The 14,168-nt window shown below is 32.4% G+C and overlaps 1 protein-coding gene across 2 annotated transcripts in view; it reads right to left on the reverse strand.

Moving 5' to 3' along the window:
• LOC129004487 (uncharacterized) overlaps positions 1-552 on the reverse strand; it is a 29,525-nt gene extending 28,973 nt beyond the window's left edge. For both annotated transcript variants that reach the window (XM_054433091.1, XM_054433090.1), the window contains exons 1-2: positions 478-552; positions 201-323 (exon numbers count right to left, since the gene is read on the reverse strand). In XM_054433091.1, the coding sequence (XP_054289066.1) occupies positions 201-232 (32 nt within the window). In that variant the 5' untranslated portion in view covers positions 233-323; positions 478-552. The remainder of the gene's footprint in view (positions 1-200; positions 324-477) is intronic.
• Between the last annotated feature and the right edge of the window lie 13,616 nt (positions 553-14,168).

Below are 14,168 nucleotides of genomic sequence, written 5' to 3' on the forward strand. Positions count from 1 at the left end.
GTATCCCCGTATCCAATACAGTAACAGCTAACAGCAACAGCAGTTACAGATGACGTACTAACAAGTGGACGGACGACGGACAAGAAATTTCAATATGGCGTAAAGTAGGTCACAGTCACAAGAAATTTTATTAAAATCCTCATAAAAAAATGCAACGCCAAATTTAGGGATTTAGACACTTATAATGCATTAATACTTACATATTTTGATTGTTATAGCTGTTGCCGTACATTGTACAGCAAAATATAACTTCTAAATAAAGTTGAAAGTCAACAAATGGTGTTGAAATGTGCAACGACTTTCACTTGCCTCTCCTGTCTGCCCTGCAACATAAAATTCAGTATTATGGAATATCCTGGATAAATTTATGCATACAAACACCTAGACAACAGTATAGACTGAATAGTGTAGTGTTTGAAATAGTTTAAGAAGCATATTTAGTCTACAACTCTCAAAATATATAAAATTTTCTGTTACCTAACTGAACCCGGCGAACAGAGAAAATGGCAGAGAGGGAAGGGCAGACTTCTCGAAATCTCCACAGCATGAAACGTAGCAGCAGCTGATGCGCAAGTCGAAAATATTCCACCAATAGGAATGTTTTACGCAATTTTAACAATCCCACAATGCACCAATGGTCCCTTGTCCTTTATTGATTATGTTAATTATAAATCTTATTAATATTATAGGTTTGATTACTATATAAAATACCAATAATTTTTCATATTAATCCTAATATTGAATAAAAGTATTTCATTTCAAGTTTTAGTGTGTCCATATACAGAAATGCGTAGATTAAGAGACGATTTATCGGCCTTTTATCTTAGAAATTTTGTAAAATGAGTCCTAAGTCATTATTTTTCCAGTTATACCATAGATTAAACATACTTCCGTTTTACATTAATGCATTGGCTAAGTCAGAATACAATATTTCTGTAAATGTCACTGGTTATAACCTTTTACCTTCCGTCGTAAACTTTTACCAGAGAAAACTGGATTGTTCATGTCGATAAAAATTAAAACAACACTTCATACATAAAATTGAATATGAAAACATTTAACATTTACATAGCACAAATGGTGAGCAGGGAGGTTAGTGAATCGGCAAAACACTCATCAATTGAGTAGAAAGCCATGTCCTTTAGCCACCGGTTAGGGTTCACTTACTCTACGAATCATTGACACAATGAGCCTCCAAATATGTAATTCTTAAAACACATGGCTCACTTACTCTACAAATCATAGTCTATACGAGCTTCGTAAATAACATTGAAGGTTCACTTGCACTACAGGCTCGTATACTATACGAGCCGATCAAAAATATCAAATAAATGAAGAGGGTTCACTTACTCTACAGATCATAGTGCCTATGAGCCAAGCGTATGAATTCTTGAATAATTCAGGAATAAGCTCGTATAGTATACGAGCCAAAATACTGAATTTAAATAAATTACAGGAGTAGGCTCGTATACTATACGAGCCTATTTCATGATAACTATTACACAAATAGAAGACGGCTCACTTACTCTACAGTTCATTGGCACAATGATCTGTAGAGTAAGTGAACCCTCTACAAATATTAGAAGGCTCACTTACTCTACGGTTCATTTAGCTACTCGTCGCACGGTTTGCAGCGCATCGTTGCAGGCGTGTATGGTAAACCAATACCGCAGTTCTGCCGTTCTGCCTTACTTCTGCCGTTTACTAGTCTTGCAGCGTGAAAGAGAGCTTGTTATGTTAATGCATTGTTGAATTTTTAACTTGTGTACTCGTTGCTAGAAATCAAGCAATTATCAAGTACCGGTATTACAGGAGCTATTTTAGGAGTTATTACAGACTTAATTTTCAATTAATTAAAAAGACTCACGTAAAAGCTTATGCAACTAATGGAATTACTTACTGTGTTATGAACATTTCTATATAATTAAAGTTGTAAATATTTTAAAATTGTTTAGAAGATTGCCTTTTTAGTGTTTTCTACAAACGTGTCTCAACTTTGTAACGTTATTTCCAAGATCAATTATCTTCTATTTAGTGGAATTGGCCTTAAGAGGAGACCCAAAATAAAAATTCATCATTGTTACAAAAGTCATGGTTTATTTAAAATAAAACAGTTTCTTCTAAACACTTTCAAAACCAAACCCAAAATCAAACTGAAATTTTTTTACTTCCATTAGTTTTCTTTAAATATAAAAAATCAACAAATTTAAAACATTCGGCTAATATTTTTTATGGGACATTTTAAAACCATTAATCACTGGTACACACTTGAGCCCTGTGAACAAACAAACCCGTTCCTAGCTTATCTGTCTACAATACAAATACATATTTCTTTAATGTTTCAAACTTCTTTAAATTGAAAAGCTAAACAATTGAATTAAAATCCTTCGAAATTAAATTAGGTTACATTAATTTCTTCCTGAATGAAATAAAATTTACAATTGCTAAACTTTTCTAGAAACTTTAAAAACTTTACTTTAATTAGCATTTATTATTTTTAGATCCAAATTTAACTCTATTAAATAAATTCTAAAAGAATAAAAAAGGTGCATTTTATATTTACATCTTTTACTAATTGAAAGAAAAGTTAAATATCTAATAAGAAAACATCTATGGTCTTTCTTGTTATTACAATAATTAGCAGAGAGGGAGGGATAAAAGTGAATAAATTAAAATAACATAAAAAAATAAAATAAACTTACTACTCATTGAGTAGGCTGCAGAAAATTCACCCCAGGTCTGGACACTGTACATCTACACTCTTGAACTAACAACCCCACATGGAAGCAGCTCCCTTATATAAGATATCTCAGTTCTGGAACCTTCTACCCCTACTCTGGCCAGCACATGCACTGGACCAGGTGATAAGGAAGCTTCCAGAGCTTTCTTATCAAGAAGTCTTGCTACTGCAGGCTACTCTTGACTATTGTAAATGTAAAACTTTAATTTCAAATCATTACAACAAAAAATAAAATAAAAATTATTTTCTCAAATTTCTATATGAAACTAAACCATGTTACAACTTAAACACATAGCCGCAATAATGTTAATGTGCATGAGCATTTTCGCCAATGATAATGTACCAATGTCGACCGTACCAATGTCTAAACTTTACTTTCAAATGGATTTGTTGTTAAATTTTTTTATATTTATACATCATACATAATTTAAATGTTTTTACGTGACAAAATAACGAAATATAACAAGCTAGATTACATACAATATAATTTAGGCTTGAGCTAATGGAAAACTGTAGTTTTCGCATACTTGTCTTAACTTACAGATTCAATTACATCCTTTGTTTACCAAACAAGATATTTACATTTATTGAAAAAATAACACTTAGACAGATCAATAATTGTAAATTACGATGACAACTGCATTTACATAACAATCATTATACAAAGAAGTATGTTTTTGTGACAAAGAGGTCAAATAGCAATTTCTTTTAGAACTATATAATTTATAAAGACCGGCCTTTTACAGTAATATGGTTTACAGTACTTATTAATTGCGCAGTTGTTAAATGCCCTTATAAACATATGAAAATTAAAAATTTAAATTGTTAAATCATTTTCTTTACAAACTCATGAACAATACAAAACGTTCGCTGACCCCTCATAGAAATGAAAAGTAAAGATGATCGCAAGATCTCAAGTTCAAGTCACGTTCTCATGGGCAAAGACCTGGCTGAGAACAAGCCAGGCATAGATTGAATTTCGATTTTAATGAATAAAGTGTAAAAAAAATGGCCTGATCTGTAGTTTTGCAAAGTGTTTTTAAATTTTTGAAATCTTTATTAGTTTGGGCAGGATTATTCATAAAAGTTAGGTTTTCTCCCATAAGATTAACATGGAGGAATCTAAATATTTAATTGGAAACTTTGTGTCCACTAATTCGAGAGAACGGCTGGGCGTAGAAACTTGGTAGAGGTGTCCAAATAAAGGTTTTGGTCTGTAGATGAGTTATCAAAAGAAAAACTAAGTAAATTCCCTTAGGGCTCTGCCCCAGAAGCCTGATCCCTCCACAGATTTGTTTACATTTTGGTCATGTGGATAATACTTTTTAATGAAACAGCTGTTAATTTTTAAACTGTATTTTAAACAACACACATTTATTAGGAGTTACTGAACTGTCCAAAAGAAGTATTTGCAATGTTATTTTCTGTTTGTAATCTATTATATTATTAAAGTGATACAATCAAATTTTATGTAAACGGTTAAGGTCATTTACCAAATGAAAATATAGGCATATGGCACATCAAAATGAAGCTTAGAGTGTGTAGATTTGCCGAAAAGTATTGAAATGGACGAATTCCCTGAGGGCGCTGCCCCACAGGCTGATTTCCAAAGGGCTACGCCTGGCATGCTTTCAATGTTTAAATGATTTAATTTAATTTAGTTAATGAAACAGCTGGTCTGTACAATGAACTGGTGTTTGTTTATTTACTCGAAAAAGACGTTGGTGTTGTGAATGTAGATTGAGGATGGTTAGTGAGGTTGTATACGTTTTGTAAAGTATTGCTCAAAGTTTCATTTTTTAATTTAAGAGTAAGCTACATGTCAAGAGGCTTGACTAAAATTGAAGGATTATGGTTAAACATGTTATTCATGAAGGGTATTGCTAAAGTATGCTAAGGTATGTTGCCATATTCTTAGGGATCTATTAACATCAAAAGTAGGGGTTTGAAAGTAAGTAGGTTTACGCTGTTTGCGCTTTTAAATCAGTTTATATTTTCAAACTAAATCATAGAGTTGCTGTATTTTAAAACACACATCAGCACCACTTTAATAGCTCTCTAGGTCACATTTTCTTCCCGTTGCAAAGCACGGGTATAGCAGCTTGTAGCTATTTACTTTACAAGTGTAGTAAGAGCGTTTTTACATCACGCAGGTGAAGGTTGTGCAACGAGCGGAAGCGAGTTGCATAATTTACCTAAGTGATGTATAAACACGCTAACGTACAAGATTTTACCTGACCCGACAATATACAGGAGGTTACGAACAATATTAATCATTATCCATTTCACTCATCTTCTAACAGTAACGTTCATTTACAAACAAAAGCTAGGTTAGGAAAATTCTTCAAAACATAACAATAAAATTCAAGAGCACAGCTGATTTCTAGCGTTGAACGTCGTTGGCTCCATAGATGTATATTTTTTAAGTTAATCACTCAATGTTATTTAAATGGGTTTCATTACATCACTGAGTGAGTTTTTGATACTTTACATCACTCGAGAAGTAAGGAAGTTGTATACATCACGCTTGGGATAGGGAAGTTTAACATGGCGGGTTAGGTAAAATTAATTTTCTTCTGTATCATGTCATGTTTTTCAATATAACGTTTCGTTACGAAATCAGTTAAAAATCCTTTTATCACAGTAACTCTTTCAATTATTTCTTATTGAACTATCTTGAAAAATCTTGATCCATTCTAAAGTTATGAGAACTTATTATAACTTTTTTTTAGCCCATTTTAACATTGTGCATTTAGAAAATAAGAACATCATCGCAAAAGAGCGCTAGATAAAGATTTATGTATATTATGTGGTGTATACTTATCTTTATCTAGCACTATTTTTCGATTATGTTCTTAGTCTACCTACCTTTACATTTGAAAAAAAATCTTTGTATCCTTATGGCGGATCCAAGATGGCGGATCCAAGATGGCGGCCAAAAATTTATACCCATTCAAAATGAAGTACTTACTACTCTACAATGATATGACGTGGTCCGGAGTTGATATCTTAAGAAATGTAGAAAAAAGTAGGGGGGGAACTCATTAAAAACTCACCCTGTATAATTCTGTAAGACCAAATTTTTACCAGAAAATTGAGGACGTCTGGTAAGTCGCAGAAAAGTGGGAGGGGTCTTAAATTAAAGGTCTTGACCCCAGGGACTCGGGAAAAATAGCAGAATTCCCATAAAGTTACCAGAAAACGAGATATAACGTAAAATATCCACCATAAGAAATGCATGGGGACTGAAAAACGTCTGCATTCTATCAGCTGTTACTTATTCATTTGCAATGTTTACATTTATTCCAAAAGTCAATGTTGGTAAATAATGTTTAAAATGAATTGTGTTTATTTTTTCCGTTTTATAATGAACTAGCTGTTGTACCCGTGCTTTGCAACGGGAAGAGGACACAAAATAGAAACATTTTAATCTTTACATCTGTTGCATAGCCTACCAGTTACACATCCGCCAACGCTTTTAGAAGCAAAATTCAACTTTTATGGCCTTAATAGAAACGTTTAAGCTATGACTTTTAAATCTGGTAAGAAGTGGATATCACCATTTCGGTTTTGATTAATTTTAAATCTTGTGTAGGCTGATATGAGAAAAACTGACCAAATCTTTGAGTAAAACTTTGACATACATGATTTACCTTCATCTCCCTTAATTAAATATCTTTTAATTTATTATTGACATTTTAAATTTTAATTTTGAAGTTGCAAAAATACTAATTATTAAATTTAAATGAACATTTTTTTTAATTTCACTCTTCTTTATATTAAATTACAAATCCATTCATCTTCAGTTTCGTCACTCACAATAAATCATTAGCTGTTATAAACTTTAGAAATATTGCTGTGCCTTAAAAATACAGTCTTTTGAAATATTAAAAAAGCTATATCTATAGGTACTATAAAAATTTAAACAAATAATTTAGTATTAAAGACAGCAGACAAAACTAATATGGTTATCAAAGCATCAAGGACTAAAAAATGTAATAGCAAATACAGTACCTATACGTTTCATTGCATCTCTGATTCTACTCTACAAAAATATCAACAAACAACTTAATATACAAACCAGTTCTTTTAATCAGTTCCATTGTCCATTGCCTTTACATTTTCACACTTACCATTAAGTAAACATAGTAACAGATATTTCATTGATTTTAGAAACAAAAGAACACTGTGTACTGCTTAGTTTTATTATATTTTAATTGGTTTAATTTAATAAGTGGTGTGGCAAAACAAAAATAATAAATGTATCAAATAAAGTAAATGTGAACTGAAAGCTATGTTAAGATAAAATAAGAGTATTTTGTATGACCATTTGATAATTAAATATAGTTACACACATACAACAGATTTTAGAGAACAAAAATCAACGATATACAATTTAGTTATTGATGATATTCTTTAGTTTAATTTAAACATTTAGCAAAACACAATAACTTAATTTACCTTGTCTACATTGAACCAGAAATAAATGCTGTAAAAAAAAAACAAAAAAAACTTAATTTACCTAAATCTAATATATAAAATTCTCGTGTCACAGTGTTTGTCTGCAAACTCCTCCGGAACGACTTCACCGATCGTTATGAAATTTGGCGTGTAAATTCTGTAGGTATGCGAATCGGACGTAAACTATTTCCCGTTTCGAAATTCTTAAAAGGGCTCCGCCCCAGTGGCTCTGGAGTTTCCCATGTTAACCTTATGAGAAATGGAATTAATGAATCTTAACAGCTGTATCAATTAAACAAGTTGGTTCTGTTCTATGATGTTCAATAGCATTAAAGTTACAAGGATTACCAACAGGGTGCAGAACTATTATTTCTTTTACATTTATGACAACAGCTAATTTGCAACCAAAAGGTGAGTGAGCGTAGCGAACGAACTTTAACCTGGAGGCGAGTGAGCGTAGCGAACGAGCTAACCTGAAGGCAAGTGAGCGCAGCGAACGAGCTCCAACCTAAAGGTGAGTGAGCGTAGCGAACGAGCTCCAACCCAAAGGTGAGTGAGCGTAGCGAACGAACTTCAACCAGGACGTGATTGAGCGATGCGAACGAGATCATCTTGAAAATTAAACGTAACGGTACTTTCTTTCCATCGGTCTGTCTTAGGGGAAACCTATAACTTAGGCGATACGAAGTTCGCCGGGTCAGCTAGTATACATATAAAAAACAATGTGATGTGCAAGTTATGTTAAGTTAATCTAACACATGTTAAGCAGTTAGAATTTATTTAAAGTAGCCTCCAAATTCATACAAAACATCTATTCATTGTAATTTGCATACTGTTTCCATGAAAACATATCAATAACATTATTTTCATAACTTAAGACGCTTTAAAAAATCCAAAGCAGAGCCGGAGTTGATACAGCATCGGTTATAGAATCTTTTTTTCTACAATCATTTACATAGTTTTAGAATAAATAATCCATGATAAAAGGTTAGATGGAAATAAACCTACCTCACGGTTATAAAAAATATTATATTTAATTTCTTTGTATCAGCTGTCTGAAATTGTGAAATATGCAGTTTAGCAGTTATTCTTGTTTACATTTAAATGTCAAATCAAATGTAAACAAACATTGTTAGTGTTCTCATCGCAGCCATGGAGACCAATCAATATTTACTATTAAAATGTTCACCTCAGAACTTTTAAAGCCAAAGGGGCAAAGCCTACAGTCAGTATCGAAACGTGAATAGTCCTGTAATGGTCCTTGATATGGTTGCTATATTTTTGTAAAATTTAAGCCCAGTTGGTTCAGTAATTTTTGCACCTATTAGTAACACACATACAGACAGACACCATTGGATTTTTATATAATAGTATAGATGAACAGGGTAACAGTGCAATGGCTTTTGCGTCGCTTTCCGCCACACAAAAAGATATTCCGGGAAATGGGCCTTACTGTTTAAAATTCAGGGACAATTTCATAGATATATTTCTGACTTACTACCGTGAAATGGGGAGTTGCCTTCATAATAATTAATAATAATTGTAACCTTTACATTTGCATTTGGTTCTTAAAATGGAAACTATAACAGAATTCGTAAGATTACAAAACAAATCTACAATTTTAAACTAGAAAAGATGTGCAATGTTTGGCTGTATGATTTCAGCTCTGATTCGTCGTTCTCCGGGCGCAGGCCAAACCGTGTGCACGTTTCCATTTGTTAACATGTTGTGTTATTGATTTTATCATTATTTTACAATTGTATTTCATTGACACATCAGAAGCAACTAATATACGACTCCAACTGAAGGAAACCAAGATTTAAAACAAGAAACACTGTAAATTTTAAGTACCGTAACATAAAATTGATAATTTTAAAAACATATTTCGAATACCTATTTGTCTTTTTATATACGGTTTTTTATTGTAGTCTATATTAGGGGCTATGGCCCCTACAGGCCATTATTCACTTTATTCCAAAAACATAAATCGCAATAGCGGACACCAACTTACACGGTCAAACTCAAGTGGTAGACTGACTAGTTTACCAAAGCGTCAAATTCGACTAAACAAATTTTATATTTTGGATAGGAAATAAGAATAATACTGTGACAGAAGTTAGTGCTCAAAAGTCTATAAATTTCCTGGGAAACGGAAGCTATATGCGTTCCCACGCATGATGCCTTTTAATGCTAGTGGGACGATTTTTGCAGATGACTCTTATATAATAATTATATTGAAACTGAATTTACACTACACATAGGTTGTAAACTTAAAGGAATTGTTCAAAATATGCTATTTTACTAACTTCAATGCATTTTTCAAAGCGGTTTTTTACAATTGTAACTATATATTTGCATAGATTTTAATTGTTGTTTCAAACTTCAAATTCTCTTGCAAATTGATTGGCCCTCAAGGTCCTGCGATCTTACACCGTTATATTTTTCTGTTTGGGGGATCATTAAAAATAAAGTTTTTGCCGAACAACCCCTAGATAATGTCGACATTAATTTTGCAAGAAGACTCAATATTTTAAATAGTGTCCCTGTTGCTCGAATTCGAGAAAATGCTAAGTATTAATGGCGTTATTTTAAAACGAATAACAGTCATAATTTCTGACGAATGTAAAAAAGATTCGACTCAAAGATTTTGGAAATACTCATGATGTAGCTACATAACATATCGATATAATCTCTGTAAATATCTTATCATTTGTCAAAAGCTAATCTTTTTTTAGTGTTTTCTACAAATAGCCTTACTCATAGCCTCATTAGATTGCCATAATAACAATTATAAATTCTAAAAAAAATTCTATTTTTTCTCCTTGGTGGTGTTATAAATGACTTTCCTATATTTCCATAGTTTAAATCAGCTCTTTCAATGCTTACTAAGAAATGCAGCACAGTGTTAATTCAGTTTTCTTTTGAAGACATCAATTTATCCAGGCTCTCTCGCTTTTTTCTATTGTAATATTGACGCCAACCCAAATTCAAATAGTAAACATTTCATTTCAACCAAGTCAGTAAATGTTTGTAGCAAACTGTTAAATTAGCAAACTTATTGACTGTTTACAATTAACATTATGTTCTTCTTCTCACTTTTAATTTCTGACAACAGCACAGCTGGAGGCTCATAACAATTTTTGTTTCCCATGTTAATCTATGGAGAAATACGAAACTTTAAAGGGCCCCAGGGCCTCACTCTCTAATTATTTCCCTAAAATGAAAGTCTCCTGCACAACTTCACGCTCTTTCCAATGAGACCAAAAACATGTCAATCGGTTCAGTAGTTTCGGAGGAGTAATCGTCACAAAAATCCTGCTTGCGTATTAAATAAGTACTAGTGTACATGTTGCTCGAATTCGAGCAATTGTAAAGTATTACAGGATTGGCAGACCAATAACAATCATACTTAGCTATCAACATTTCAACAAAAACACACCTATCTTCCCTGTAGCAGCAAACCTAAGTACTCATATTAAAATTAACTTAATGTTATTTTAATAGGAAAAATGACCATTTTAAGGGAATATTTAATCTTTGTATTAATTAAGCCAGGTAAATGGAAATTCGCTTAGTCTGAAGGTTTGCTGCAGATAGATATGGATTTGCTTATGTTAAATTTATTATTTTAAAAGCAACCATCACTTAATTTGAAGACGATAATTAAATAATAAATAATAATTAGTTGATTTGGAATTAGGAATCACATCCCTATTTCACAGTAGATATTCTATAATGACCGAGTGGTTTTATTAAAGTATAGTAGTTTACGCAACGATTGCGTTAAGTGAGTCTTTACGACACGAGTAGAAAATTTAAGGCACGAGCCTTGGCGAGTGCCTTAAAAACTTCTACGAGTGTCGTAGAGACTATTAACGCGAGTTGCGTACACTACTTTACCTACGACCGTTTTTTAATTACTATCAATCTGGATTTAATTACTAACAATCACTACTGATAACTTTTTAGAGAGGTTATGTTTTCGTGTATTGTCATTGCCACTGAAAGTGATGCAACGACTTGTTGTATAATCAGCTGATTTCCTGTAATTACGTGTTTGTTAAACTTCGTTAAATATTACATTGCTAGCAGCATTCTTACCATAAATAATATTGTATCAGGTACAATTCGGCAAATATTTCATTTATTTTTGGACTTCCACCAACTTAATTAAGAATACGCGAGTATCAACATGAACAAGTCGGATCAACAATTAAATTGGTCAACTGATCAGCTGATCAGCTGATTAGTTGACGTTCGAAGCATTACAATTTTAATTCTTTTCTCTCAATACTTGAACCTCATTGGTCCGTTACCTGTGTGGATATGAGAAAACTATGCGGATATGAAATGAAACTATGCGGATATGAAAGTAAACAGCTGTAAAGTGAAACTTTTCAATTCTAAGAACTGGACTGAAATGGCTACTTTAAAAAACGGTCGTAGGTAAAGTATATTTAACTACTAGCTGGTGCCCGTTCTACGTACGGGAATCTTGTGAGTAAGTAGAAATTTCTTAAATTCAGAACAGGAGTTGGTTTCCATATTTAGTGTGCACTTTTCCAGATATACTGGAAAAACTATTACTGTATAGGAATACATAATAACCTTCGCAAATACAATATCTGACAGTTTCAAGCCAAAACGAATGCTTCGCAATTAAATGTTGCCCAATCTTGTTAGTCCATATTTTATATCTAACGAAGGAAGCAAAGGAATTGCTTTATAGATCTACTAGCAACAGTCTGTTCTCAATCCAATGTTGTGTGTTGTGTTTGTGATGTAGAAGTGATTATTAAGTTGTTTAAATATAGACCCTGTAGTTTTGTACAAGTTAATGACAGAACCCCAGTTATTTAAACAACACATACAATTTACAGTTGGAATTGGGTCAACCCTCTTAAAAATGTCATTACATAATATAATGATGTAATTTATATTACAAATAAAGAGTAAAGAACTCATTTATATACTAACTAGCAACAGTACCCGTTGTGGTTAAACACAACGGTCTCTAGTAAAATAATGGTTATGAAATCCATACACAACTTTACTCACTAATATTAATGGTACAGTTTAAGCACATAACATTAGAATCACATACTAAACCTAATGAACACACTTTAATTACAAATGCAAATTGTTAACAACAACATTTATAAAGAAAAATTAATTAGATAACAATAGCTGTTGAATTATTAACACACTAGCAGAGTACCCGTCCTTCGTACGGGGTTGGAATATAAGTATAAAATGCTTATTGCAGTTATACTCAAGCTTTGCGTTTGCAATAAGGGAGGACACAGTTTGATAAAATTTGCTTTTTTAAATTTACAGTATTCTATCGTATTACACATCTACCATAGCCATAATGTTCTACCACTTCACCTAAACAATAGAGAAAAATAAATTATCAACAATTCGCAAAATATCACAAATTATTCATGAAATGAAAAACATAAACATAACTGTAAACGATCCTACTTTGACAGTTATCATTGCGAATCACAGTTTTTTTGCTGCTTCGTTAAAATTAGCTGTTTTCATAAATGCAAAGAAAAATATAGTGCTGCACCCTGTTGGTAAATCTTATAACTTTTTAATGCTTTTCCGTATCATAGAACCAACTTTTTTAATTGAAACAGCTGACTAAATTCTTTAATTCCCTTTAAATATGAATACTCATAAGGTAAACATGGCGAATCACAGAGCCACTGGGGCGGAGCCCGAAAGAATTTTGAGATAAGAATATGCCTATATGTTAATCGGGAATGTAAGCTATCATCATGCCAAATTTCAGCCCAATCCGTCCAGTGGTTTAAGCGTGATCGAACTTCAAACAAACAAACAAACACACAAACTTTCACATCTATACTTATTATACAGGGTGTTGAAAATGTCTGGAACCAACATTATATCTCGTGAGTGGTTAAAGAAAAACAACTGATATTTTGTGTACGGATATACTATGGTTTTACCTATCTTTTAGTGCCTTATGAAAATTTTTACCACTTATAGGGAACGTCCAGTAGAGGATGCAGTAACAAGTTTAAATAGAAGCCTATGGTAAATGATACATCATTTTAAAGGCCATTTTTTTCTGAGTAAGGAGCCACAAGTTTCATCTCAAAAGGACCACCCTAGCAAAAATGGCGACTGTTTGAAATTTAAAAAACCACTTATAGGGAACGGAATTTTTAAATTTCAAACAGTCGCCATTTTCGCTAGGGTGGTCCTTTTGAGATGAAACTTGTGGCTCCTTACTCAGAAAAAAATGGCCTTTAAAATTATGTATCATTTACCATAGGCTTCTATTTAAACTTATTACTGCATCCTCCACAGGACGTTCCCTATAAGTGGTAAAAATTTTCATAAGGCACCAAAAGATAGGTAAAACCATAGTATATCCGTACACAAAATATCATTTGTTTTTCTTTAACCACTCACCAGATATAATGTTGGTTCCAGACATTTTCAACACCCTGTATAAAAATCTAATGGTGTCTGTCTGTATGTGTATTACTAATAGGTGCAAAAACTACTAAACCAACTGGGCTTAACTTTTATAAAAATATAGCTACCATACCAAGGACCATTATAGGACTATTCACACTTTGATACTGACCGTGGGCTTTGCCCCTTTAGCTTTAAAAGTTCTGAGGCGAGGATTTTAAAAGTAAATATTGATTTGTCTCCATGGCTGTGATGAGAACACTAATAATGTTTGTTTACATTTGCTTTGACATTTCAATGTAAACAAGAAGAACTGCTAAATTGCATATTTCACAATTTCAGACAGCTGATAGAAAGAGATTAAATATAATATTTTCCATAACTATGAGGTAGTTTTTTTAATCTAAAGTTTTATCATGGATTATTTATTCTAAAACTATGTCAATGAGTATAGAAAAGATTCTATAACCGTTGCTGTATCAATTCCGGCTCTGCTTTGGATTTCTTAAAGCTT

This window comes from Macrosteles quadrilineatus, unplaced genomic scaffold (assembly GCF_028750875.1).
Source record: "Macrosteles quadrilineatus isolate MER2022 unplaced genomic scaffold, UCM_ALF_1.0 Scaffold_9__3_contigs__length_116548681, whole genome shotgun sequence".
In the NCBI taxonomy this organism is placed as follows: Eukaryota; Metazoa; Arthropoda; class Insecta; order Hemiptera; family Cicadellidae; genus Macrosteles; species Macrosteles quadrilineatus.